At 47.7% G+C, this 25,123-nt stretch overlaps 1 protein-coding gene across 1 annotated transcript in view; it reads right to left on the bottom strand.

Moving 5' to 3' along the window:
* Positions 1-22,761, bottom strand: part of igsf3 (immunoglobulin superfamily, member 3) — a 58,486-nt gene extending 35,725 nt beyond the window's left edge. The window contains exons 1-2 of the mRNA XM_068746468.1: positions 22,605-22,761; positions 6,090-6,470 (exon numbers count right to left, since the gene is read on the bottom strand). Of these exons, the coding sequence (XP_068602569.1) occupies positions 6,090-6,470; positions 22,605-22,761 (538 nt within the window). The remainder of the gene's footprint in view (positions 1-6,089; positions 6,471-22,604) is intronic.
* Between the last annotated feature and the right edge of the window lie 2,362 nt (positions 22,762-25,123).

Below are 25,123 nucleotides of genomic sequence, written 5' to 3'. Positions count from 1 at the left end.
GCTTCCTATCTGGTCCTACGTACGACTACAGCAAGCAATATTTTGCATTAGGTGCAGTCCTTCAACGTGATCCTCATCCAAGGTCTTCAACGGTCCATTGAGTATTCAAGGCAGGGTCAGCAGAACGGGCAGGACGTGTGTCTCTTACACCGAGTGAGATATACCGCCTGAAATGCATGTGTAAGTATGAAATGTGAAGCGCGGGAGAAATAGATCTGTTTGGGTGTAAAATATTGGGATTGTGAAGAGATGGAGGTTTATTTGCTCTCCTTGAATTTGGCTAAGGAATTCTCACGATGGTGTTCGCTTGAAAGTTTAATGGCAGCATCTTACACACAACTACTCAGCAAGCACTATTTTGTGTGAGACGCAATGCTCCATCCTAATCCAAGGTTTTCAAGGGTCCACTGGGTCCCCAGTATTCAAGGCAGTGTGGGCAGGTTGTGCAGACCAGAGGGAACGAATCCCGAGCCAACAGGACAAGCTTTGTGTTTTTTGGACATTCACTGCACAAGCAAAATAAGTTTTTGAAAGTGGTCCTCTTTGAATGTGCCAATGTGTTCAACGATCTAATATTGAAAATTGTCCTAATTCCAAGTCTCTGCGAGAAGGCAGCTAGAGTATATAGTGTGGAACAGACAGATGTGATTGATTATTTTTTGATTTGGTTTTACTGACCCAAATTGGCTTTGAGGATTTAATTTTTTTCCCAGCCAAAGCCTGAGATAACCGTTCCCACACGCCTGCTGCCGGTCTCTGCCTTTCACAGCCGGAGAGGGCTGCACATTCTGCAGTTGTATTGTCTACCACAGTAATTCCCGGAGTTGCTGCAGCGCTTCTCGCTGATGTTCAGTGGACAGGATGAAGCACTTTCTCTCCCAGACTCAATTATGGGTGCAACATCTGTCCTGAGTGACGGGCTTGTTTGTGTTCACGCATGAGGGGTTGGATTGGCAGGAAGTCCTGCTCGCCAAAGATGATAAGATTTGCAGGGAAATGGCAAGCCAGAAAATGTGCTTACACACACACACGTCTGCACACAGCGGACTGCTAGTGGGAAATGATTTGTGCAAGAAACAGAGGTGATTCTCAGGCGAGCGAGGAAATGGAGGGGAAGCGAGAGCTGGAAGAGTCACGGCGAGGACGGAGGATAATGGAGGGGAAGCGAGAGCTGGAAGAGTCACGGCGAGGACGGAGGATAAAACGCTCCAATCAGAACGCTGATCCCAATCGACGGCAGCAGACAGAGAAACGACATTTCCTCCAGTTCAGCTTTCTAAACACAGTCTCATTCCTGCTGTACGTTTCCTTCTTCTATTCACCCCCTCTGCCGTCCCGTCTTTATCCAGCCACCAACCCCCTCATCTTGCTGTGTTGTTCAATCACTTTCAAGTCTTTGTCCTTTGAGTCAATGCACAGCTTTATTGACAAAGCCATGCCCCTGCAAGTCCAACACCAGCGGGAGCCAGAGGTAGCGACCCGGATTGAATCTGCTCGGGACCTTTGGATTGATGGCAGGAGCGGCAAGAAGATGAGGAGACAAAGACCAAGGGAGAGAGGGCAACTTGGGAGGCGGGGCCTCTGCGTCACCCGCTGGAATGGACAGAATGTGGGATGACATCTTGGCTATGTGTTCGTTTAACTCACAGTTGGGTCAGTTTCAGCATTCAGCCGATGGAAACTAATTATAATGACCTCAACTTTAATAACTTGATAATGATTCACCCAGAACTTTCCTGCATCGCATCTCCAGCCTTTTGTCTTCCTCCCTTCCCGTCCTCCTCAGTTCGTGCAGGCTAACTGCATTTGGAGTTTGTACGTCAGTCAGTGGCTGCAATAATCTCAGGAATCACATCATCGCCAGGCGCCAGGCACCATTTAAAACACGCCCCTATAACTCCAGCCATACTGTGGGTAATGCCTCAGGGAGGTGCAACCAATCGCACTGGAGTCACGAGGACAAACCCATCATTTATTGGTCACACACACACACACACACACACCCCATTCAGCATCGCCCCACTGCCCATTTCCAAATCTGTCACTTCTGTCCCAATCCTTTCTTTTTCAATTTGCTCGTCTCCGCCTTTTCTTACCATCCATCTCGCTTTCTTTTCTTCAGCACCACTCAGTGCCAAATGTGATTTTTTTTCTAGTGTCACACATCCGAGGACAAACCTTTTATTCCTTTCTCTCATGTGGTGGGAGTGAACAACGGAAAGAACCAAGAATGCTTCTGTTTGAAATCCACCCAGGCTTTCATTCTCTGGCTCCGTTGCTACATTACAGCAGTGCTGGGAACGAACGACTGCTGCCAAACGCGGAGGCTGGAATCTGTGGATCTGCCAGATTGGTGACTCCCGTGCTCGGCCGAGGACAGGGAGGGTTTGGAGCTCGTCTCGGGGAGGCGTGTTGTTCTGCTGGGTGCTGGACTCGCTCGCTGGCAGGATGGTGCGTAGGATAAAGACAAACATGACGGCCATATCGGGCTGCTGTCCTTTTCTCCCACAATCTGATGTGTAGGCGGAAGTCAAACTGGCACACAAATGCACACAACACACGGAGCTTTGGCAAATTCCAAGATCAGAGTATCCACATGTGGCCTTTGAGCGCAGAGAGCTTGGCGACATCCAGGTTAAACACGTGATTGTAAAACATTTGCCCACCGAGCAGAGAGCAAACAACCCCCACCATCTGACAAATCCATGACTAAATTATATAAATGTAATGTTATTTGAAATCTACCCATCCATGAATCATCGCAGTGACTCCTCAGATTTTGCTACAGGATCCCCCAATTTGATGAGAGATTTTAGTTGATTGTTAAAATATTTTATTGCATGACTTGAATGAAGGCCATGAGAATAATCACACGTGTCATTGTGTCACATGTTTATAGTGTTACAGGCAAAGGAAAATGATTCCTCTTTTCAATGGGGCGCCCTCTGGAACCACGAACTCCATATTGAAAATTCAAGGCTCGATTCTTTAGAACTCCGTTAAATTAGATCAAAGCGCTAAGAGAGTGTCATTGTGTCACGTTTGATAAATTCATTATGGTCGGCAAATTAATTTGTTTTCTCCACAGATTTTAAATTCAATTCAAGAATGAGAAGCAAGGAATACTCAGGATGCCCCGATGGAAGACTCACAGGAAGTTCGCCATCAGTAACGTTCCGTATAAACATCTGTATAAATATTTCCTGTCTGACTGTCTCTTACACAAACCTGGTTTCTGTCGGGGTCAAGCCTGTTTGCAGAAGAAGCAAACTCTCTTCAACAATACACAGATGGAAAAAGATGAAAGTTCTGAAGTTCTAAAAGAAAATGACTTGAATGCTTAAATTAACGCCACCTCTATATTACATGGGAGATGTGTGAGTAAAGTTTTTGTGTGAAAGTTAATAAAGGTTTTTACGTTTTTGATTTATGCCTCATAAGCTGCTAGCCGAAACAAATCCCACTTAAACCTAAATTCAATATGTAACCATGGAAACAGAACATTTAAAATGGAAACTATGAAAGTTACTAATTAGCAAAAGACATTCATGTTGATTGCATCGTGTAGAACTTTAAGCAGTTTTTAAATCCTGCCTTGTAAATGAAATGCGACGAACAGACAGAAGCTATTCCCGAATCCTCGTCTCCATTTTCTCCATGGAGGGAATGAAAAGAAACACAGATCCAAAACACAACGGTAATGTTGACTCCAGTGAAGTTTGTGCAAAACACAATTTATAAATGAAGTATCTAGCAGATATAAATACAAATACACACACCTTAAATTTGAGCATGCATTAAATGAATGGACTAAATGGACTGCACTTATATAGCGCCTTTCCACCGCTTCGCGGTGCTCAAGGCGCTTTACATGAGGCCTCACATTCACCCATTCACACACACATTCGTACTCCAGTGGGCGACTGCTGCCATGCAAGGTGCGGCCAGACCCACTGGGAGCAATTTGGGGTTCAGTGTCTTGCCCAAGGACACTTTGACATGCAGACAGTCAGAGCTGGGATTTGAACCACCGACCTTCTGATCACTGGACGACCCACTCTACCAACTGAGCCACAGCCACCCCAGCTGCCAATACTGGCCTTACTTTCAGGATATGTTTGGAAACTCGCTTCTCTGGGAAATACCGTTATCTCAGTCACTGCTAAATGCAGTGTGATGCTTGGAGCTGTTATTTAGGGTTGAAGAGATCCAGATTGTGATTTATCTGGAGATTAATATCACAAGTATTAGTATCACAAAACAAACACACTTTCCATCCGCTGCTCCTCTTCAGAAAAGACTCCAGTACATCAGGAGCGCCCTTTCAGACAATCAAGCGCACACGCACAGCTGAAGTCATGTAACACAAGATATAAAAAGACAGCGTCTCAGCATCGGAAGGGCCTCCACATATGCTGCAGAAACTGTTCTCCTCCTTCGGCTACGGGTAATAAGTTCCACATAAAACCCTCCTCCATTCTTCACACAGGTGAGTGGATGGAAACAACCCTGCAAGCGAGCCTTAATGCAACATTCAGGGCACAGATGTGGCCCCCTAACCCTTTTATTAATCCAAACAACCCTCCACCAGAAACACACTCACACATACCTCCTGTCCGGCCCTCATGTCCTCTCTCTCGCCCTCTATCATCCCTCCCTCTCCTGCTGTGGTCGTCCTTTAGCACCGACCTTGAAACAGGCATTCTCAGGAAAGTCTCTTTACCAGCAGGGCAAGAACAAATTATAAAAAAGGAGTCAAGGCTAATGAATGCAGACAGATGACAGAATGAAAGACAGGAGGAGAGGAGGAATAGGAGGGGGGGAGGGGATGGAGGACACGGTGTTGTTTGTCGGAGATGGCGTGCAGCTGCCGGCGTGTCGTAGAGGGGCTGACGATCGGAAGAAGCCGGCATCGTGACCCATGAAAGTGGGTTAAGAGGTCAAAGACACAGGGTGGCTCAGATAACAATGGTCCACACACCCACACCCTTCTATAAATACTGCATGCTTAAAGAGGCCTGCTCCAGCACCCTGACCCACAATCTAATCATTCTGCTCATATGAGGCGATATTTATTCAGCCTATTGATCTGTTGAGCAGACTTTTGTTTACGCAGTCTGGCCCGAAAATACCTAAAAATAATCCGTTTCCAGTAAAAACGCCAAATGGCAAATTAAGTGCAACTCAAATGTTCTGTCAATAACAATTTGGCTTGCACTTTGAGTCTTCATCTCTGACACGGCTGATCCTTCTCTGGGGGTCAAATTTAAGAAGCGGATGGAATGTCAGCTGCGATATTTATGTCTTCAGCGGTGCGGGCTAGTTATCTGAACGTCTGACACAGATAAGGAGGGCAGAAACAAGTGCTCCTCAAATACACCAGGCATGTTAGAAAAACGGTGCATTCCAAGGACAGAATCCAGAATGCGAGGACCGCAGGAATGGCTTGGGTGTGGTGTGTGTGTGTGTGTGTGAGATGGGAGTCCTTGGCTTTCCACGGTCATTGGACCCTAGAAGTTCACAGCCCCCCCCTCACCACTTCTAGAAGGGACGGGATCACGTCTCGTTTTTTCTACAGACTGAGGTTGTTACTTCACTTTAATTAATGGTGTGCTTTAATGAATGTTTATCTTGAGGTCCTGATTAATTGAAGTCCACAAATGTAGGCGGGACAAACGCATTCCAGAATAGAATCAGTTGAGGTTGTTTTTTGCTATGATAATTAATATCTATTTATGACAATAATACTATTATTCTCAGTGGCATCTTTTAATATCTTGCTTATTATTGTGGGCTAATCCCTGCCAAATATTTATATCACATTAGTACTGTCACTTCAAATTCCCTTGGAAAGGTGCTACAGTATACAAATCAGGCCCCTGTGTTGGATGCCAGCTCATAATGATATTTAATTATATATGTCGTGCATAACATGCACAGTTGTGTGAATCGTGCGCTGCATTGGGTGTGTGCACATTCCTGGACTTTTATTATGCTGTAGTAATGGAAGCATTTTTAGCTGTTGTGTTTTTGTACATTAATTCGTATTTTTCTAATAACGTGCATGTTTAGTGCATGTAGAGACTCACCGGTCAGGTTAGTGCGTGCACTGTAGGAACCCAGGTAGCGCCCGTCCGTGTTGGGGGTGTAACACTCAAACAGACCCTGGTCCTTGGCCTGCGCTTTGGTGATGTGGAGCACAGCCGAGTCGCCGCTCAGCCGCTCCACGTAGATCTCTTTGCCGTTCACCCGCTGGGCATAAATGGCGTAGGCATAGTTCGGCTGAGCCGTGCTGACGATGCGGATCTCCCTGTCTGGCACGGACGGCAGGTAGACGGACCACTCAAAGTCCTGCTCCACTCCCTCTTTGTAGCCCGTCACGTTGCACCAGATGGTCACGTGAGAGCCCTCGGTCCGAATCAGGGGTCCTTCTTGCACCGTGACGACTCTTTGGGCCACAGCAACACCAACTACAGATAGGGGTGGGGGGAGAGATGGAGAGAGAGAGAGAGAGAGTGCAGGTCGGGTGAAGGCAGGGAGAAGGAAAGGAGAGAACATGGGTTACTAAACTGCCATTTAAATATTTAGCAATGTGAGTGAGTTTATGCACCCCACACATCTCCCAGGAGGTTCAGAAACAATGCGATGTGCAGCTGAGCGTCCTGCAGAGTGCTTGTCACAGCTGCATTATGCACAGATGGACAGTCGTCCCAACACTTTCACAGCAACGCTTATGAACAGCGAAGATCCAAGTGACGCATTCACCCGTCACCCCGGGACAGTACTACAGCGAGGCGAGAGGCACACGAGAGGTCATAGGTCAGTGGGAGCTGCTAAAGCACGAGTCAGTGGGGTGTTTGAAGCGTGTCGAGCTTCATAGGTGCTTTTCAAATGGGCTGCAACACACATCCATCCTGAGAAAGGACGGGCACGGACTACAGATTAAAGCCGCAGACCAGGAAATCAGATTGAAGAATAAGTACACTTAATGCCTGAGGTTAAAACCACTGCCTGGAAGGAAAAGAATAGTAATTGAACACATTGATTTTGGCAATAATGAATTCAGCTTAAACATTCAGTCGCTGAACGCAGTTTTACTTTTTACCTCTTCGCCGGCAGTCGTTTGTCTGTGTCTGCTGGCAGGATTACGCAAAACCTACGAGACGGATTACCGTGGAACTTTGAGGAGGGGTGGGACACAAGTGATGACCGTTGGGTACGTTCTCCATATATTCAGTCAGCATCATATGACTAAATGTTACATCAACCCGTAACATGCTCAAACACACAAACAGCGGGCAGAGCCAGAGACGACACACACACCCCCAAATCGAGACAGCGCTACGAGTACAACGGTTCCGCTCTGCACAAGCAACCGGGGAAGGAGTGCAGCTGTGTTTGTGTTTGCATTTGGTGTGTGTGTGTGTGTGAGAGAGAGAGAGAGAGAGAGAGAGAGAGAGAGAGAGAGAGAGAGAGGGTCTGTAAGATGCTGTGTGTGTGTGTGTGCGTGTGTGTGAGCACAATGCTGGGCATTAATAATGCACCAGAACAGCTTTTAAACTTCAACATCCTCCGTGTTCTCAGAGTAACCATCTCCCCCCCCTCCCCCCCTCCCTGTAGTGCTGGGCTGCAGTTTAGCTAGCGGTTTAGCCGCTGGTGGTTTTAGAAGTCCGATTTCTTTGGTTCCGTGTCACACGTGCCGCCAGCAGCGTTTGTGAAGCTAAAGAGCGGCGCGGCTTGTTCCTGCCTTCTGACATGAAACTGCGCCGCATCATCAGGTGACAAACATGCAACATCAGTGCCAGCAGCTGAGCGACGCCTACGAGGGCAGATTGGTTTTGATCAGATCTAGAACCAAACACATCGGTGACCTTAATGACCTTCAGTGCAACGCTGATGGAGAACTACCGGTACTTGTTCTTGCAGCTAGAGCTCACTACAGTGAGTTTAAACCCAGATATTACTCTGAATGGAATTTATTGCCATGAAATTATACATTAATTAAAAACCCCTTATTGATTAGTTATTGGATGGATTGATCACCACAATTAACCAGGTCGTGAATTATGAAACTCCGCTCATTGATGCCGCAGGCGGAACACTTTCTGTATACATTATGACGACAGCAGAAATACAACACGCCTCCACAGGGACATCGTAGGAACGGCATGGAAGGTGTGAAACTATAAAAATAGTCAACTAGTGATGTTTAACAATTACACATTTAGCATCTCTAATACTGCTCGCATTGTTCATAAATATTATAAATCACCTGATGCTCATTCGATGTATATAATAAGAAATATAATCTTGAGTCCTAAAAATATTCTTCAAGACTGGACTCCCAAATAAGACTGACCGACGACAAAGTGAAGGCATCATGTTAACGGGGTGATTTAATACGGCGCAGCCATTGGTTCCCTGGCCGCTATCACTGTGCTAATCTGGCGGCGCCCAGTCTCGGGTCAGAGCTGAACCGCTGCATCACCGCTTCTCGTGTTGCAGCTACTCATCCATCAGAGGAAACACACGAGTCATACTGTGCCGCGTTCCTCCTCCTCCTCCTCCTCCTCCTCGCTCCGTTCTTCCTCTCATCCACCCTTCCTTCGTCCTGCCCCTTCTGTCTGTACAGTCCTGTCTTTGCTCTCTGCCTTGCGGTTCTCTGCATCTTGCAGGCAGGATTTAAGCGGCTCTGTGAAACTTCAAAGTGCCCATCGCTCTGCAGGCTGTTTAGAAAGCCTGACAATGACATTCCAAACCCTACAGACCTTCAAATTATCGTTCTATTCCACCAACTTTCCACAGTAAACCTGTGCCTGCAACCTCCCCCCCATTTATTCACCTCCGGCTACACAGATTGATCCTCAACTCCCCATATTTTCTCAGCAAGGCCTGAGATTTTCTATTATTAATGCTCAGCTCAATCTTTGCATATCTCAAATACCTGGCAACTGCTCCCCCCCTCCATCTTTCTCTCCCCCAGCTCTCCTCTCCTGTATCCCGTCTATTGAATTTGCTGCTGGTTGCTTCCAACACAGATGCAGGAAAGATACGTCCAGTCAACAGACAAGCGCTCTAAATAACCTTGATGTTTGTCGGCCGAAGCAGATACGGGCCACGGGAGCACACGACTCAAACACGCACACGCACACGCACACACACGCACAAATCTGCAAAGAGGATTATGCTAAATGGAAGTGGGGTTAAACACTAATCCAATCATTTGTGGCCAGTGTCTTATTCTCAATAGGAGCAGCAGCATGCCTACTGGTCACATCACTTTTCTATGACACAGGATAATTACACACCCAGTAAGGTGTATAATAAAAACCCTGCAGGGTGTAAAAACACAGGACATCCACAGCGGCATGGCGATGTGTCAATTTACAGATTTGAGATGTCCATCACCTTCTCTCACTTTTTTTTTAATATTAGACACAAACAATAGTCCATGATAACCTGCCTTCAAAGGGTTTATAACAAAAAATAGTAATCAACTACTCAAGAAATGATTTCAGCCCTAGCGAGCAGATCCTTTCCTTGGTTACGGTATCTAGCTAAGTAAATATTATCAGAACCAAGTCCCGGTAATCAGACACGATGGCAGGTTGTGAAGTGAAATGAGGGTGGCGTTTATGTCGTCTCCATTTCCACTGCCGTTCTCTGACTCGATGCAGAGAGACGTCGATTTCATGCACAAGCAGTCGCAGAAAATGAAAGAACATCACAGCGTGACAATCATGACATGTCTCATGACGTGTGATCGAAGATGAGCCACACATGGATAACATAAGAAGAAAAAAAGCATTGATAACTTTATTAACAGTGTTGATTTGTGTTTTATTGTTCCACAATAAGTTGCAGAATTGCCCAGCCCAGATGATTCACATCCTCGGACTTAAAGTTGCTCCAGCCAGTCAAACATGAATAACGGATAAGCAGGTATCCAGTCAATGTCCTAACTCACGGGGGGGGGGGGGGGGGGGGGGGTTATCCTCCGTGTCAAAAGATTCTCAGAGCAAGGTAGCAAAGAGGAAAAGAAAAATAGGTAGAGGGAGGACGCAAAATGACAACTGCCTCCAGGGTGCTGCTGAACGGCAGGTACCGATTAAAGCAAGGAGGTATACAAGCATCCCACCGGCTAATCTGCTGCGCCTCAGTGTGACGGGGAGAAATAAACGTTGGCGAAAGATGAAGAGCATAAAAGTATTTTCCTCTTCACACTCCTCAGCGCTGCTTAACCATTCTCCAAAATCACTCCCGATTCCTTCTCCCGCTCAGCCCCTGAAAGCATTTGACCCTTCTAACATCATTACCAGAGAGAGAGAGAGAGAGAGCGAGAGCGAGGCAGACAGAGATTCCACGATGAGGGAAAACCGGAGGGAGAAAGATGAAAGTCTTGGAAGAGGAGACGTTTTCAAGCGGGGAAAACGTTAACATATAGAGACGATGCGAGCGCAGTTCCAAATGGATCCCGTCCCGAATCCATGCAACAGAATAATCCCGCGTGTGCGCTTCGTTACGCTTCGACCTACGCAAGGACGATCTCCTTCATCGCTTCTGATCGACTCCATCCACATGACAGAAGTGGATGTGTGACTGCTCACTCCTCACCCCACGGTGATTAAACCTCATAACATGAACCACATGTTGGCTTCGATTTCCTCCTCGCATCATTGAGAGATCCTTGATTTTTTTGATCATTAGGCTCCAGACAGCATCAGATACAAATCAGGCCTCTTCGTACATCCGTCTCCAGGTAGGAATCCACGCTGCAACAACTTCTGGCTCCTTACAACGTGGGACGAAGCCATCAGGCCTGTCATGATGGCGTCATTTTATTGCCGGCGTAATAATCAGATACTTATTTCACTTTATTTTTCCAGCGACAGCGCAGCTCCGACAACACTTTGATAAATAAAAGCATCTTGTGAAGAAGAGCCACTTCTTGGCGCCGCCAAGTCTGTATTTGGACTCTCGTTTGAAAGGTTCAGTAATAGCCTATTGCCTGGATGGACCTGCGGCTGCAGCCATCTGTCCAAGCGCAGTAAATTGGGGAGGCGGTGGAACCGTAAATGTCTTTTTAGATTTATGTTATTCATCGTTATAGCTGCATCCTTTTTCTGAAAACTCAACAAACCTCTCCTTTTTTTTGGGGGGGGGGGGGGGGGACTAAAAACCAAACTGTGGCCAACACAGTTATGTGGCGTTTGGCCTCGCCACGAAATGAAACATGATATTCACGTCAAATAGATGCACGTTGAAAACCTAAGCACCTAAAGAGACTGCACTAATTTAACACGCCAAAGGAGGCCAAGCGATCAAACTTCCATTAGAGATCCAGTCCGCCGGGCCGGCGGGCCACTGACGGAGACAAACAGTTAGCCCGTTCCGTCCACGCAGCCGCAATCAGCAAGAACGGCCGAGCATGCGAGCGTGGGAGGATGAAGCGCACGGGCTGCACTTCAGCATTTGATCTTTGCATGGCTCAATTAGACAGACCAGGCAGTGTGAACACAAGGATAACGAGGGGGGCGGCTACATGGGGGGGGGGGGGGGGGGGGGAGTCACCAGTTCGAGGTGCATCTATCCCCGTCACATTTTTCACAATACTGGAAAGCAGGGAGAAAACGCCTGAGGGCGAGGAAGAGAGCGGTGAACATAACACATTTATCTGGGCTCGCTCTCAGGCGCTCCAGCCGCTAGCTGGGGTACAAAGAGGCGACTTGCAAATTCAGATATTGCATCCCCCCCCCCCCCCTCCCTCGCTCTCTCTCTGAATCACAATGAGGGGGGGAGATCTGCTTTTAAGGAGACAGCTTGACATTTCAGAGGAAGCCATTTTTCTTGGGGACAGTTGGATGATGAGAAGATTGATGCCACCCCCCCCCCCCCCCCGTGGCCGTGTGCCAAATCCAATGCTGCAGCCATCCTGTTAGCTTAGCTTAGCACGAAGAACGGAGAGGAGCGGCATGGCCATCTTGACGGTGCCCAAACAGAGAAGAATAATGCGTGTCCAAAAGGTTGTGTTCCTTGGCTGCCGGCGGTCTGAAGTCTGGACTGCTTGCCTGGCAACGTCACAGAAAGCAGACCTCAGGAAGCAGCCAAGAAACGGTTGTGTTAGCTTTGGAATGAGCAACGCTAGCAATCATTCACCACGTCCCGATATCTGGCCGCACTCCTGTTCACACAACGATTTGACAATTTTAGTAAGAGTTCTGATTTATTTTTTATAGTCTATATAAAGTCCACAGCTGTGAGCTCGCTCTGTGTCGCGCCGTCCTGCTCTCCGGATGCTAACTGTAAGGCGCGCCAGGGCCCTGGGCCCTGATCCCACCGCCGGGATGGCGTTTCTGGTCACCACACTGTAAACTTAAATAAGTGTAAGGACTGCTGCTTTCTTATCTGAAATGCACGCGGGCTGATTAACATTTTCTTCCTATCCGTTTTTGATGCAGGATTTGTCGTGTCAACGGCATGGGGTGGATCATAATCTTTCCCTCTTCGCTAAACAGCTGCCTCTTCATCCTTCCTCCTACACACTCAGCTGCTTCAATGCAAAATAGCTTTTTTATTTGATTGAAGTGATTGTTTAAATAAAACAAAACACACTCCTCTCTGAACCTCATCCGCGATGCCAGACATGCCCTGCAAAGCTACCGTTAATCAAATGCTGTATGGCTCCCGTCCCTCAACATGGAGGTGGGGGGGGGGGGATAATTGCACTGCTCTGTAGCCAAGAAGGAATGCCGCATCAGAACCAAGTTCCACAGTCACGTATGTCACAGCTACAATGACATCCTGGCATGTAAATATAATTAAAGCCTGCCAATTGTGTGTTTTTGAAATGATTTGCTTACCATTCCCATTAGGGATAAATAATCCAAAGATAAGTCACCGCCATGAGTCGCCTCCCTCGCCTTGTGAGGGAGGCTGAGCGCACACACATACTGCTCGCTCACAAATCAGAATCAAGCTCCATTCTGATGCTACATCAATACAATGGCTTCGTTTCATACTTGATTCAACACAACAGCAGCACGTAAATAAAATCAGATACTGCGAGCAGCTCATAAATCACAAAGGGGCCGAGCGGAAGGAACATTTCTCACCCACAGTCCCCGTTTCTCAAGAACATTTGAAAGGTCGTGATGCTGAAGAAAAACACTTATGCCAAAAGTTCCTCTTGTAGTTTCAACACTGCAGAGCGGATCTACAACTCTGCTGGGGGCCTGATAAGCATTTACAGCGTGACAGATGGTTGCAGGCCATCAGTAAGCAATGAAAAGAGGAAGAGGAGGGACTGTCTGCGCGCCATGCTAAAACGTATGGGCAGGTAGCATTAGCTAATCGTGATCAGTAAGGATAAACCATCACATTTATGGTTCACTCCTGTTCAGAGCTGCAGAACGATGAGAGGCGAGATGACAAACTGTGAATCAGCACACGCACACACGCCTCTACCTACTGCCATACTCAAACCCATTAACGCTATAGGACACCTGCTACCCCCCCACAACAAACACACAACTCAAAAGTTCTATTGTCTCGTGAACAACTGTTAAAGCAGATTCAGCTGATTGTTTGAATCTTAATTGTCGTGTAAGAATGCGATGCTATAAAAGCCCCGCTATCTTCGGTCATTATCCATTTTGTGCCTGCGCACAATTAGGCCTCACAGCTGCGTCTACTCTGGGTACAGCGGTTGGTTTCTGTGTGACTGGCAGCCTGCTATCGGTTCCCATGTTTGTGCATTACGCTGTAGATCGGAGAGGAAACTAATTAACTATTAATTAATCGACTTCAAACAGGCTTTTCCTGCCATTGTGGCTTATTTTGCCTTTCAGGCAGTAAAAGACGTTCGCTTTAAAATTCATGCATTTATGCATAAGCAATTATGTGCACACACACACACACACACATCCGGTTTTAGGTGTGAAGTGGAAAAGCGCAGGACGAGAACATCGTGGTGAAGCGCTCCTCTTCGGCGTGTAAGAGCATTTTTTTTTTTTATGTATCGCACACTGTGACATTTACTCCCGTACACAAACACCTTTAGACACGCATGCTGCGAGACTAAATGGCAATCGGCTGCATGCAGGTGAGGAGCCGTCGCCATAGTGACGCTGCCTGGCGTGAATCCCACTGCTGTGGAATCTGCCTGGTTGGAGTGTGGCTGACATTGAAAGACAGCCGCTGTGGGTGCTTGTGTGTGGAGGAGTGAAGACCAGTCATCATCTCCACCAACACCAACAGCAGGGGGGGGGGGGGGGGGGGCTGGGTTGGTCTTGTAACTGAACGAGGAGGCTTGTAAATAGTCCAAAGTGAATGCTTCTCCTAAACAGATTTTCCCACCACACTGTGAGGAAGATGATAATATCAGCTTTGAGGGTAAGTTGTAATTAGCACTCTTTGACGAGGAGGTGGGCTTGGGATAGCATTGTTTAAAAGGAATTGGGGGTGGGGTGGCAGTGGCTACTCGCTGGAGCAGGAGGAGGAGGAGGAGGAGGAGGAGACGGCAGCTGGAGCATGCTTTGAGTCAGCAGGAAGCAGGGCTCCATGCAAATCAGCCCAAAGAACACTTTAAAGTGTTTACCGATGAAACCGCTAAAGGCATGTTGTTAAGTTGTTGTCACAAAACATGAGATACGATCTCAGACATGAGGAGAGCCCGGACTGCTAGCCAGGAGGAGCTGCTCCTCGGCCCCCCGACAAGGTGCTGCCTCTGCTCCGGCTCCAGACGCCGTCCCGATTAACCCCAGGCAGGAAGTTCTTCATCTCGTGTGAAGAGGAGGCTACGTCACAGCATCGATCCTCCACACTTCTCGTTTAATGCTCTACTGATGATTAAGTTCAGCGAGTTCAACGCTCGATTTTCAATGATCTCTGAATTTCCATTAGAGGAACGGTTGTCCATTCCTACCGGATAACCTGCGAGCCGTGACGTCTGTAATACAGTGTCATTAAATGATCTGCAAGTCGTGGAGCGTCACCAGTAGATAAATACCCAATCAGTAAATACTCCTGTTCACCAGTCCATTCTGAAAACGTCTGCCACCAGCCCGTGACTTCCATCTTCACCCCAGAGGTCCAGCATTCCTGCATCTAACATTTGAGTTTAAAGACACCCCCCCCAAAATACAGAAATTTGAACAAGCTGCAGAATTAATGAAACGTGGCGCTTGATTCACGGAGACAACGTGTCCCAGGAGTAGGACAAATTTCAAGACCTAAATAATGTGCCGGACCGTAAATGGACAACGCCAAGCAGGAAACACGTCTCTGAAACCAAACCGACTGAAACCAGGATTTACATACACGAGAAGCACAATAACCATTGGTTTGTTCCATTAGACCATTAACTCTCGCACACATTTATTGATCTACGATGAATAACCTCTGACCGAGTTACATCTGGACCGTCCTGAATATTTAGTTAAGTTGACTAAACAGTGTTGTGATATTGGAAAAAACAAGCGCACAAAAGGCATCTTGTCATTGGTTTACACAAAAGGTGTGGGTCTGGTGGTTGTGATGCAAACAAGCAGCAGCAAACCACGGGTACAGACAGCTGCACGCCCCCCCCCCCCCCCTCTAGAGGGAAGCAGGTCCTCTGTTCCTGATGGCAGGCAACAGGCAAAAATAACAAGCAATGCGACCTGGGACAGCCACATGCGCGCGCGCACACACACACACACACACACACACACACACACACACACACAGGGCAAATCTTTCTTTATCAACGACACAAACAGCGAGACGGTGACTTATTGCATTTGGCCTCGCCGTCTAGACGACTCTGAGCGTCAGCCGGGGCTTACGGAAGCACGGAAGGCATTCCCGGCACGGCGACAGCTGATTGAAGACGCACAGGAAGAAGACGCTTCGGCTTGACCACACACAAGCTGCCGTTTGCCGGATCGGGGGGGGGGGGGGGCTTTCCAGCTGTCATCCTTGTTTCTGACAGAGGAGTGGCAGGGGTGTGGCACTGCAAACTTTGAATGCGGGTCACGTTTGAGATGCCTGTTCGATGACCCTGACATCACCATTAAAAGGATTATGACAAGCAAGTCACCTTTAATTTGGCGGCAGACGCATTTCCTCTGCAACTGGTGATATAAAAAGGATGTAACTTTATGAAAACAAGTTATGCCATAATATTCACAAAGCGCAGCGGCTTTAATGAGAATATCGGAAATGGAAAAAGTGGCTCTTAAATCTTCGGCTAAATTCCAGCACTTATGGTAATTGTGATGCAGCACATAATCAAATCCATACTCGGGGACTTTAGAAGCTGCCCTTCTTCACCTGCACAAAAGGGCTTGTTTTAATCCCATAAAAAAAAAGTGTATTCTAAAATGGAAATGAGCTGCTTGATGCAGTTCGATTGGGCCAATTAGGAGGACTGTCTTTCCATTCTGTCTGTTGATGAGCACAAAGTTCGATGGTGTCGATGACGGGCTCCTGTTCTGCTGCCTCGTCTGACTTTAAACTACTGATCAAAAACAGCATCAAAAATCTCAAAGGATCAGGACGACTGAAACGACATTAGAAAACATCTCCTGGACACAGAGGGAGAAGGGGGGGGGGGGTGGGGGTGGGATGAATGATGGCACCGCCGTTTTCACTTGAAGGTTTTACTTCCCCGACTAAGAAGCATAATATTATTGCTCAACCCTCCCCTGAAGCAGAGCGATTCAACCAGTCTAGCTTATTTCCCCCCCCCCCTCCAGGTAGTCGCTGATCTTCATCTATTCCTGTACGGAGTCTCGAGTTGTGGGTTGCATCACCGTATAGCATTAAGCCTGCAGTGTGTTCTATCATTTAAACTTCACGCACGCCTCTCGTCAGTGTGCAGAAATCCAGTCGGTGCACGTTTAAGGCCTGACAGTTCGTTTCCATACCCTGCAGATGTGAATAAAACCCCCGACGGTGTGAAACAAAAATAATGTTCTCGAGCAGGTCCAGAAAATTCTAGGAGACAGCAGAGCGGCGAGATGTTCCTCAGTCTGAGGTGAGGCTGCTCTAAAGCTGAAAAGCTGGACCAATGGCGGCTCGTCAGAACCCGGGCGCCTCCTGACCGCCGTCCGGCCAGCCCGGTAATGGAGACCACTCAGGCATTTCACAGTCAAACCAGCCAGCCTCACGTATTACATTTCAATTTAGTTGGATAAACCAGGACATGTCAGGTTCTTTAAGACGGCTTCACATTTTGAACATATTCTTGCACAAACAGAAGCCCCCCCCCCCCCCAACAAAAAAGGTGGTTACACTGCATGCCGAGCTACGAGACAGAAAAAGCATAAAACGGTTTTCACTCTGCGGGGAAGACGGATCACATCCTGCTTTTAAAGCTAATAAAGAGTCACTGCTTCTGGCAACTCTTTTTATGCTTTATATATCACAAACCTGGTGCCACACACACATTCACACACACGCACACACACACGGCTGCAAAATGGAAGCATGAATAACCCCCACGTAAGCTTTTCCTGTCAAAACATTGTTTAAGTGGCACCTCTGGGTTTAACAATGACTGAAAGGGCGTCCCTCTCACACGACTGTCGGGCACCTTTATTTCCCTCTAACAAACACACTCTGGTTTGAGCGGGTCGGAACGCGGAGGAACCAGACAGCTGATCGCACACAACCCACAGATGCTTTCACGCGGACGGCGCGGAGCGGCTGATATTCTGTGGTGCCGTGTTAAGAATGCTGCGGCCCTGAAGCGTTCCGGTGTTACCCGAACACTTTAGAACCCGCAGCCGGCCTCAGCCACGCCGATGATGCTGCGCGTCACACCGAGACTCATCGGCCCGTGCCATGATGCACGCGAGGCTTTCTCAATTTGTCGTTTGACATTTGTTCTTCTTGCTATAGTGAAGCTCAGCCGATTATACTAGGGCTGCAATAAACTAATCAAATTATCTAAATCTACTGATTCATTGAGTTATAAGGGGGGGGGGGGGGGCAACACACCCTTTTCAGGTTTCCCAAGCTCGATGCGACATCTTCAGGCTTCTCGGTTTTTCTGCCTCAGGCGCATTCATTTTGACGATCATGAGAATATTCACATGCGAGACGAGGATTGTGTCGTTTTTATTTGATTTGACTTAAACACAATCATCATCAAAAAATAAATTAAAAAGTGTTGCCAATGAACGTTCTGTCGCTCAGCTGTCCTTTTAGCTGTGGAGGATTTATTTGCAACTTGTCAAGCTGCAGAAGCGCCAGCCTGATATCACCGGTGATGCTGACAGCACGCCATTAGAGCTCATCACCAGCCCCCCCCCCCGATTCGTGCTGATGATCCCCCAGCCCACACCTCAGCACCACCTGTGATGTTCTCCAACACCAAAGCGTCGTGATTATTACGTAATCGTCCTGCAGCCACCGCGAGATCAGCGTCGTCAGAGTGAACAAACAGGGGGGGGGGGGGGTGGGTGTCATTAGATCCTCAGCCAATCTCAATGAAAGTGAATTTCTAACGCAAGACGCAGACTGGTAATCCTCCCGGCCCAAAGCGGCTCCTCTGTGGGGAGACTTCTGCCCCCCCCAGCACCGACAGGCCTCCCCATCCAGGAACAGTAAAGCCATCTGGTGTTTGGGACAGTTCACAGGCAGGATGTACTGTGTGTGTGTGTGTGTGTGTGTGTGTGCGTGCGTGCGTGCGCGTGTCAGAGTTATCAGGCTTCAACTCGCATTTGCCTGAAATCCAATGAATTGCAGGCAAATGTAAAAAGTGGAAACTTAAAGGGATGACGTGTTGGTGACGTGTGACCCAGGTGTGTGTGTAGGTGTGTGTGTGCGTGCGTGCGTGTGTGGTCTATACATTATAACGTGCATGTGAGAGTAAATTACAAACAATAGCAGGTTGTCTCATGATCATCCCTTGGAGGCAGGAGGTCGGGGTGTATAGGGTTAATCTACGACTTAAATACAAATAACATTAACCTAGTTCAGCGCGCGCGCGCGCGCGCACACACACACACACGCACACATCTGTCAATATTGCAGCGATTACCGATGTAACCCACTTCCACGTGACTCACGCTGACTAGTCGCTCCGCTCCCAACTAACCAACGCGATTCACGCGCGCGTCACGCACGCAGGTGTGCCGCGGTGGACACATCTAAACAAAGCAGGAACATTTCACGCCAAGAGCGAAGGTTGAACGTCCTCCGGTGACTTACCGAGCAGCGCGCACACGAGGAGCCGCGCACCGGGTGCCATTGTCCCGCAGATCCACTTCCACTGTTCCCTTTATGCGAGGCTCGGATGGGCCAACCCGCTGGTCCGGAACCCGAACCGCGCAGCGGGAGGTTCGACCGAATCCACAGCCGGTGATCCCGGCGTCTGGTTTAAAAACCAAAACGACCGGGGCGCCGTTTCCTGCCCGAGTTCACGCTCACCTATCTGCCGACGACGTGTGCGTGTGCGCGTGTGCGCGTGTGTGCCTGGCGCCTGGGCGACCCAACCCCCCCCCCCCCCCGCTGACTGCGGAGACGATTCCCAGCCGGTGGCCCCCCCGCGGTGAAAGACTTGCGTGACTTGCGCGTATTCGGGAAGCTGCTCACACACGCTGGGCTGGAACAGCGCGGGGGTCTGATGGCGCGGGGCTAGACCCCAAAAAAAAATCAAGCCCGAGCAGGATCTCTCTCTCTCTCCACGGAAATCCCGGAGACTCGAACCAATCTCCCACTGCCTCCCCACGGAGAGCCCGATGGGCGGGCGCGCGAGATGAGGAAGACGCGCCTTTGCGCGCTGACACAATGCATCCGATTAATCAATGAAGTCTTCCATTCTAATCATCTGGTTCTCAATCACTCGAGACAAAACGCCTCAAACGCGCGCGCGCGTCCACGATCAGAACAATCGTGCGTTCCGAAAATAAATCTCCATCATGACGCGCGTTCGAGCCCAGCTCGGTTCTTATCAGCCGCTTTTATTTCTCTGTCACTTTTGAGAACTTAACAGCTTGTTAAGAGTCCCAACCCCCAATCAGTGCCCACGCCCCGGCCGTGTGCGTGTGCGTGTGCGTGTGGGTGTGGGGGCTTCATTTGCATTTCTGAATTTACATTCTAGGACAGGCCATTGACGGTTTGAATAGGATAAGCGAAGTGGCGTAATTAAAGTCTCTAAAGCGCGCTATTTTCCCAGCCTTTTATTTTGGAGCCACCTTGGGGGGTGGGGGGGGGCGGGGGGCATCAGTAAATGCTATTCCTGTGAAGTTTACAATGACAGGGCCTTTGAAAGGGGAATAAAGTAACTCCAGGTTTTAGCACTCCACCATTCATTTATGGTGTTTACTGTTTCTGATCACAGAAGTCACATTCTCATGCATAATTTAACCAGCAGCCTGTGTGTTATAGATGGCGCACACAACACAACACAACACAAACACACAACTGGCAGCCAACATAATGAGGTGCCACTCCGCTTGGGAACTTTTGCTGTATCAGAACAAGAACCTCTCTGCCGACACGTCACGGATCAATCCCATCCGTCGTTGATTGTGATCAGGAGCAGCTAAACCAAACGCCCCTTTGACACGAGCTCGGCTATTTGCTCTGCCGCCGCGTCATTAGCGGGATCTCAAAATAGAAAGAGTGAACAGGATTGTGCACGGAAACTGAACATAGAGAACATAAGAGAATAATGTCTCGGTGCAAAGACGTGAAAGAGCGTAGCGATGTGGGAAGGACAGAAATATATAGCATCCGAAGGGCCTCAAAGTGGCGAGGCCCAAAGCGCCCTCCCGTGTAATACATGAATAAATGAGCAGGCCTTTGCATGTGCATACACAACGTAATGCTGCGGACCCATCTGGTATTCTCTTTATCAACTGGGAATTTCACGTTCCAAACGCAGCCTGAATGCAGCACGAACGCCATTTTTTTTGAATCCAGTAGAGATAATTCTTCTGCCTTTGCCCGGCTCACAGATTTCAGCTTCGATAAAACTTTCTGAAAAACCGGTAAAAGGTGTTCGCCCCCCCGAGGCGCTGAGAGATGTTTACAGAATACAGGCCAGTAATATGCCGCATCCTCACATCTGAATAACAGTTAAACTGAATAACGTAATGGGGGCGGATCCATTTGTCCCTCCCTGTCTTTAAACAGTGTTATCGGAGGTGAGAGGCAGCGTGCGGCACGTTAGCACAGAAAAGACAAAGGCTTCAGCAGAACTAATAAGACAAACCGGGATCAGACGCCACAAGGAGCCCTTTGATCAGGTCCAGGTCCAGGTCCAGGTCCAGTGCAGCTGAGCTAACGTGCAGCTAAACATGCGGCAAGGTGGGACATGTGCATTACACCTGGCTTGCTGTACCTAATTTTAGTTCCGTTCTCCACAGGACGTTCTCCGTTATTTCACGGACGGTCGATGGCACAGTTAGAACAGTTAGAACAGGCAGGCTTTTACAAGGAGCTATAATGTCATTTATCTTATCATCTATCTTGTTTGCCATGAATATGAGATAACCTTTGACCCCCCCGTGCAACGGTTTTCAGAGCAGATCCACGAGTGTGTTTATTCAGAGAGGAAAAAAGGCTTCAGAGGAATGTTTGCGAGTATAGTGGGTGCTGGAGATCACAACGGGTCTCCATGGAAACAGAGGAGTCGGCGTTGTAGGATCCATCACCTACAATAAAGTCTTGATAGCCAGTGCCTTTCTTTTGTCCGTATCTTGCGTAACCGTTCAGCGCTGATGTGAACTTTCACGGCCCCACTTTTTTATTCCCATTTTAATATTTCAGTATCCTTACAGCGCTTCGTGTTGAGCCGGTGTCAACGAGGTTGCGCCGGATAGCTGCGATAGGTTCGACGTGCGAAGGAGAGAGATTTGTTCTCTTATTTCATCATACTCACATTTCATGGCCCGTCCTACGGGAATATCGGCGATTCCGCTCCACAGTTTTCTCTGTTTCCACAGGAATAGGAACATGAATGGGTTTCGCATGGAGGACTATACTGTTGAGGCAGCTCACGCATAAACATGTGCATAAATAATCAGATGCACGCAACGCAAACTGGTGTGTTATTGTGAATCGCCTCATTGGAATAGGAATCACACATTAATCCGTGTTGTTGATAAACCCCGGCTGGAATCCAAGGTAAACAGAGAACGCCATTACGTAAATGATCCCTGAAACAAAGAGACATTCTTAAATAAGTAAACAAGAGCACTTTACTCTGATGCAGTCAAAAAGCAATAAAAACTTTTTTAAGCCACTTCTAGCTGTATTTATTCGACGTGAAAGGCTTTCCTAAGAGGAGTCGGAGGGATAGGGACATTATCCAGATGTGGAAAGATAAACAGACAACAGAGAAATTGTAACATTTCATTGTCAAGCAGAAGTTATGCTGCAATATGTGGTTGGTATGAATTAGTCATGAGCACCAGTCGCATTATGAGGGGGAAAAAGAGCATTTATTATGGAGACTGCTGGCGTTGTGTACAACCACTGTGTGATCCGTCAACAAAGATGGACATTCCCAGCTGAGTATTTCTCCTAATCTCCACACATGTGGTTGAATCGCATTGATGTTGTGATTCCATTCAGGCGAGCCTGAAGTCGGAGGAGCCCGTCTGATTTACCGGCTGTACGATTGGCTTTGACAGAAGGCAGAAGGCAACGCTCCAGCTGGGCCCAAGCAGAATTCAGAGCGCCGCTCTTCAAGCTCGGCTTCAACGTGAGCCGAGTCGCCGCAGCCGAAGCCTCATACAGCCCGATGTCTCGCTCCGCAATCCCCATCGCAGCTGGGAATTACACTCTGCACTGTTAGATAACCTTCGATTATCCACAGCTGCTGCAGTCAAGTGTATCATTTTATGTCATCAGCACAAACTGTTTGTTTTTTTACATAATCGAGCTGATTTATACAAATCAAACAGGCGCTGCATGCATTCAGAGTCACTTTACGTTGCATCAGCCCGCCAGCAGCTTCATTATTCACCACCGCAGCTCTTATTGTAGAGTATTAATGTGGACTTGCTGCCAATCCTACGATTTTCTGTCTCTTTCTCTATTCCTCACCTCCGGTCGGCTTTTTTCGTGTATTTGAGACATGCTATCAGACTTTTTTTTTTCAGCTCGATATGGGCTACACTTCGGACGCGTCGCCAGCGCAGCACGGGGCCACACAGAGACAGACAGACTCACGCACACGCTCATGTTTTTGGAGGAAACCGCAGCTTAAGCAGAAAACCCACGGGGACAACATACCAACCAAACCTGTGAGGCAACAGCACTAACCACTACGCCACCGTGCCACCCAATATATGTTTATTGAACTCTTATTTGTTTGTCTGTGATGACAGAGCTAACACTACAACAAGGACCAAAGCTTACAGTTTATTATCTGCTGATAATTACTGTTTAAAGGCAACTGTGTCACTGCAGCAGACAGACAGACAGACAGACAGACAGACAGACAGACAGACAGATAGATAGATAGATAGATAGATAGATAGATAGATAGATACAGTAGATAGATAGATAGATAGATAGATACAGTAGATAGATAGATAGATAGATAGATAGATAGATAGATAGATAGATGATGGATGGATGGATGGATGGATGGATAGATAGATAGATAGATAGATAGATGATGGATGGATGGATGGATGGATGGATGGATAGATAGATAGATAACTTCCAAGTTGTTGTAATTATTGTTGTTGGGCCACACAGAATTTGTGTAATGCGTGTTTGTGTCTTATTTTATTTTCCCTCCTGTGTGGATTTTCCTTGTTTCCTTTTGGTTGAGTTATTTTATTTTAGCGGTTTAAGTGGGTTTTTTTTTTTTATTATTAATATGGGTGTGGTTTATTACATCAAATCTAAATGTCTTGACATTCTACATTGCAAATTTCACACAAAAGGCCACACCTGGTAATAGAACATTGGAATAAAGAATACGGACAATTAAAGAGCTAACTGGATGAACTCCTGCCTCACGGAGATAATGTCAACGTCTCTCATTAAACGCAGCAGAACAACGTTTGGGACCTTAAACCTGAGCGTAATGAGCTTCATGTGTTTGTGTTGCTTTCTCCTATTCGCTCTGCCTTGCCAGTCTTTTGTCTTTCATTCCCATCTTTATTGTGTGTGTGTGTGTGTGTGTGTTACCCAATGAGCAAACAGAATGACTGTCATACATTATTCATTTATTGTGTACTGGACAAAGTCCCACACAAATGCTGCTCTCTCGCTGTCTCTTGACAGCCAGGGCACCAAGGCCAGCCGAGACACTCGGCAGACGAGAGCTTACAGTCCAAACTCTGACCCCATCGTACAACAACACACACATTTCATCACCATCCATCGCAGGTAGAGACTTGTCCTTCTTGCTGTTGGGTAACAGCAGCAAAGCAGATGCTATCAATTAATGGCAAGCCAAGCTGGCCAATACAAGTTGCGTTTACGCGGCGGCACAAACTCCAGTTCTGGGCTTGGTGCTTGCAGAACAGTGCAACTCATTCTCGCCAAGCTCCACTCCCCTATAAATACGGCATGACTCACAGCTGCAAGAGGAAGTATGTGGGCAAAAAAGTGTTTTTTGGATGCGCCGATGATACACCACCGTACCTCTGAATCACCTTGTATTCTAAGCTGCCAAACAGGGACAGTAGACGTGAAAGTTGATCTATTTTTACAGAAATATATATCATGGGATGTATCACTCTGAGTACTGTTGTTTAGCTCTATCCTTTATTTTTACATTTCAGAATTAGATTAGAGTTAATAAACTGGGAGAAATGGGAACAACTGGGTCCCTGAAGCTGTGAGCGCAGCATTCAAAGTGAATTCTGCAACTCGGAGGTCTCTGGTTCCCTCTAGCAACCCCCCCCCCCCTCCCCCCATCATTACACAGCCACACAGCATGCAGGATCAAACCCAGGTTCACAACCTCTGCTCCTGAGCTATGCTGAACACACGTCTGATGCCGCCTGGCTTTGTTTGAGAGGCGTTAAAGAGTAATTATGGGTTTATGGGTTTCACACTGCTGTCAATGGATCGCTGTTACCTCAAATACAGAGTCCCCGAGACGACGTCTGTGCTGAGTTTAAGATCGTCTTATCAAACCATCGCTGAGTTAATGATTGTACAT

Source organism: Brachionichthys hirsutus, chromosome 12, assembly GCF_040956055.1.
Source record: "Brachionichthys hirsutus isolate HB-005 chromosome 12, CSIRO-AGI_Bhir_v1, whole genome shotgun sequence".
In the NCBI taxonomy this organism is placed as follows: domain Eukaryota; kingdom Metazoa; phylum Chordata; class Actinopteri; order Lophiiformes; family Brachionichthyidae; genus Brachionichthys; species Brachionichthys hirsutus.
This window is presented reverse-complemented; position numbering and strand designations above follow the sequence as displayed.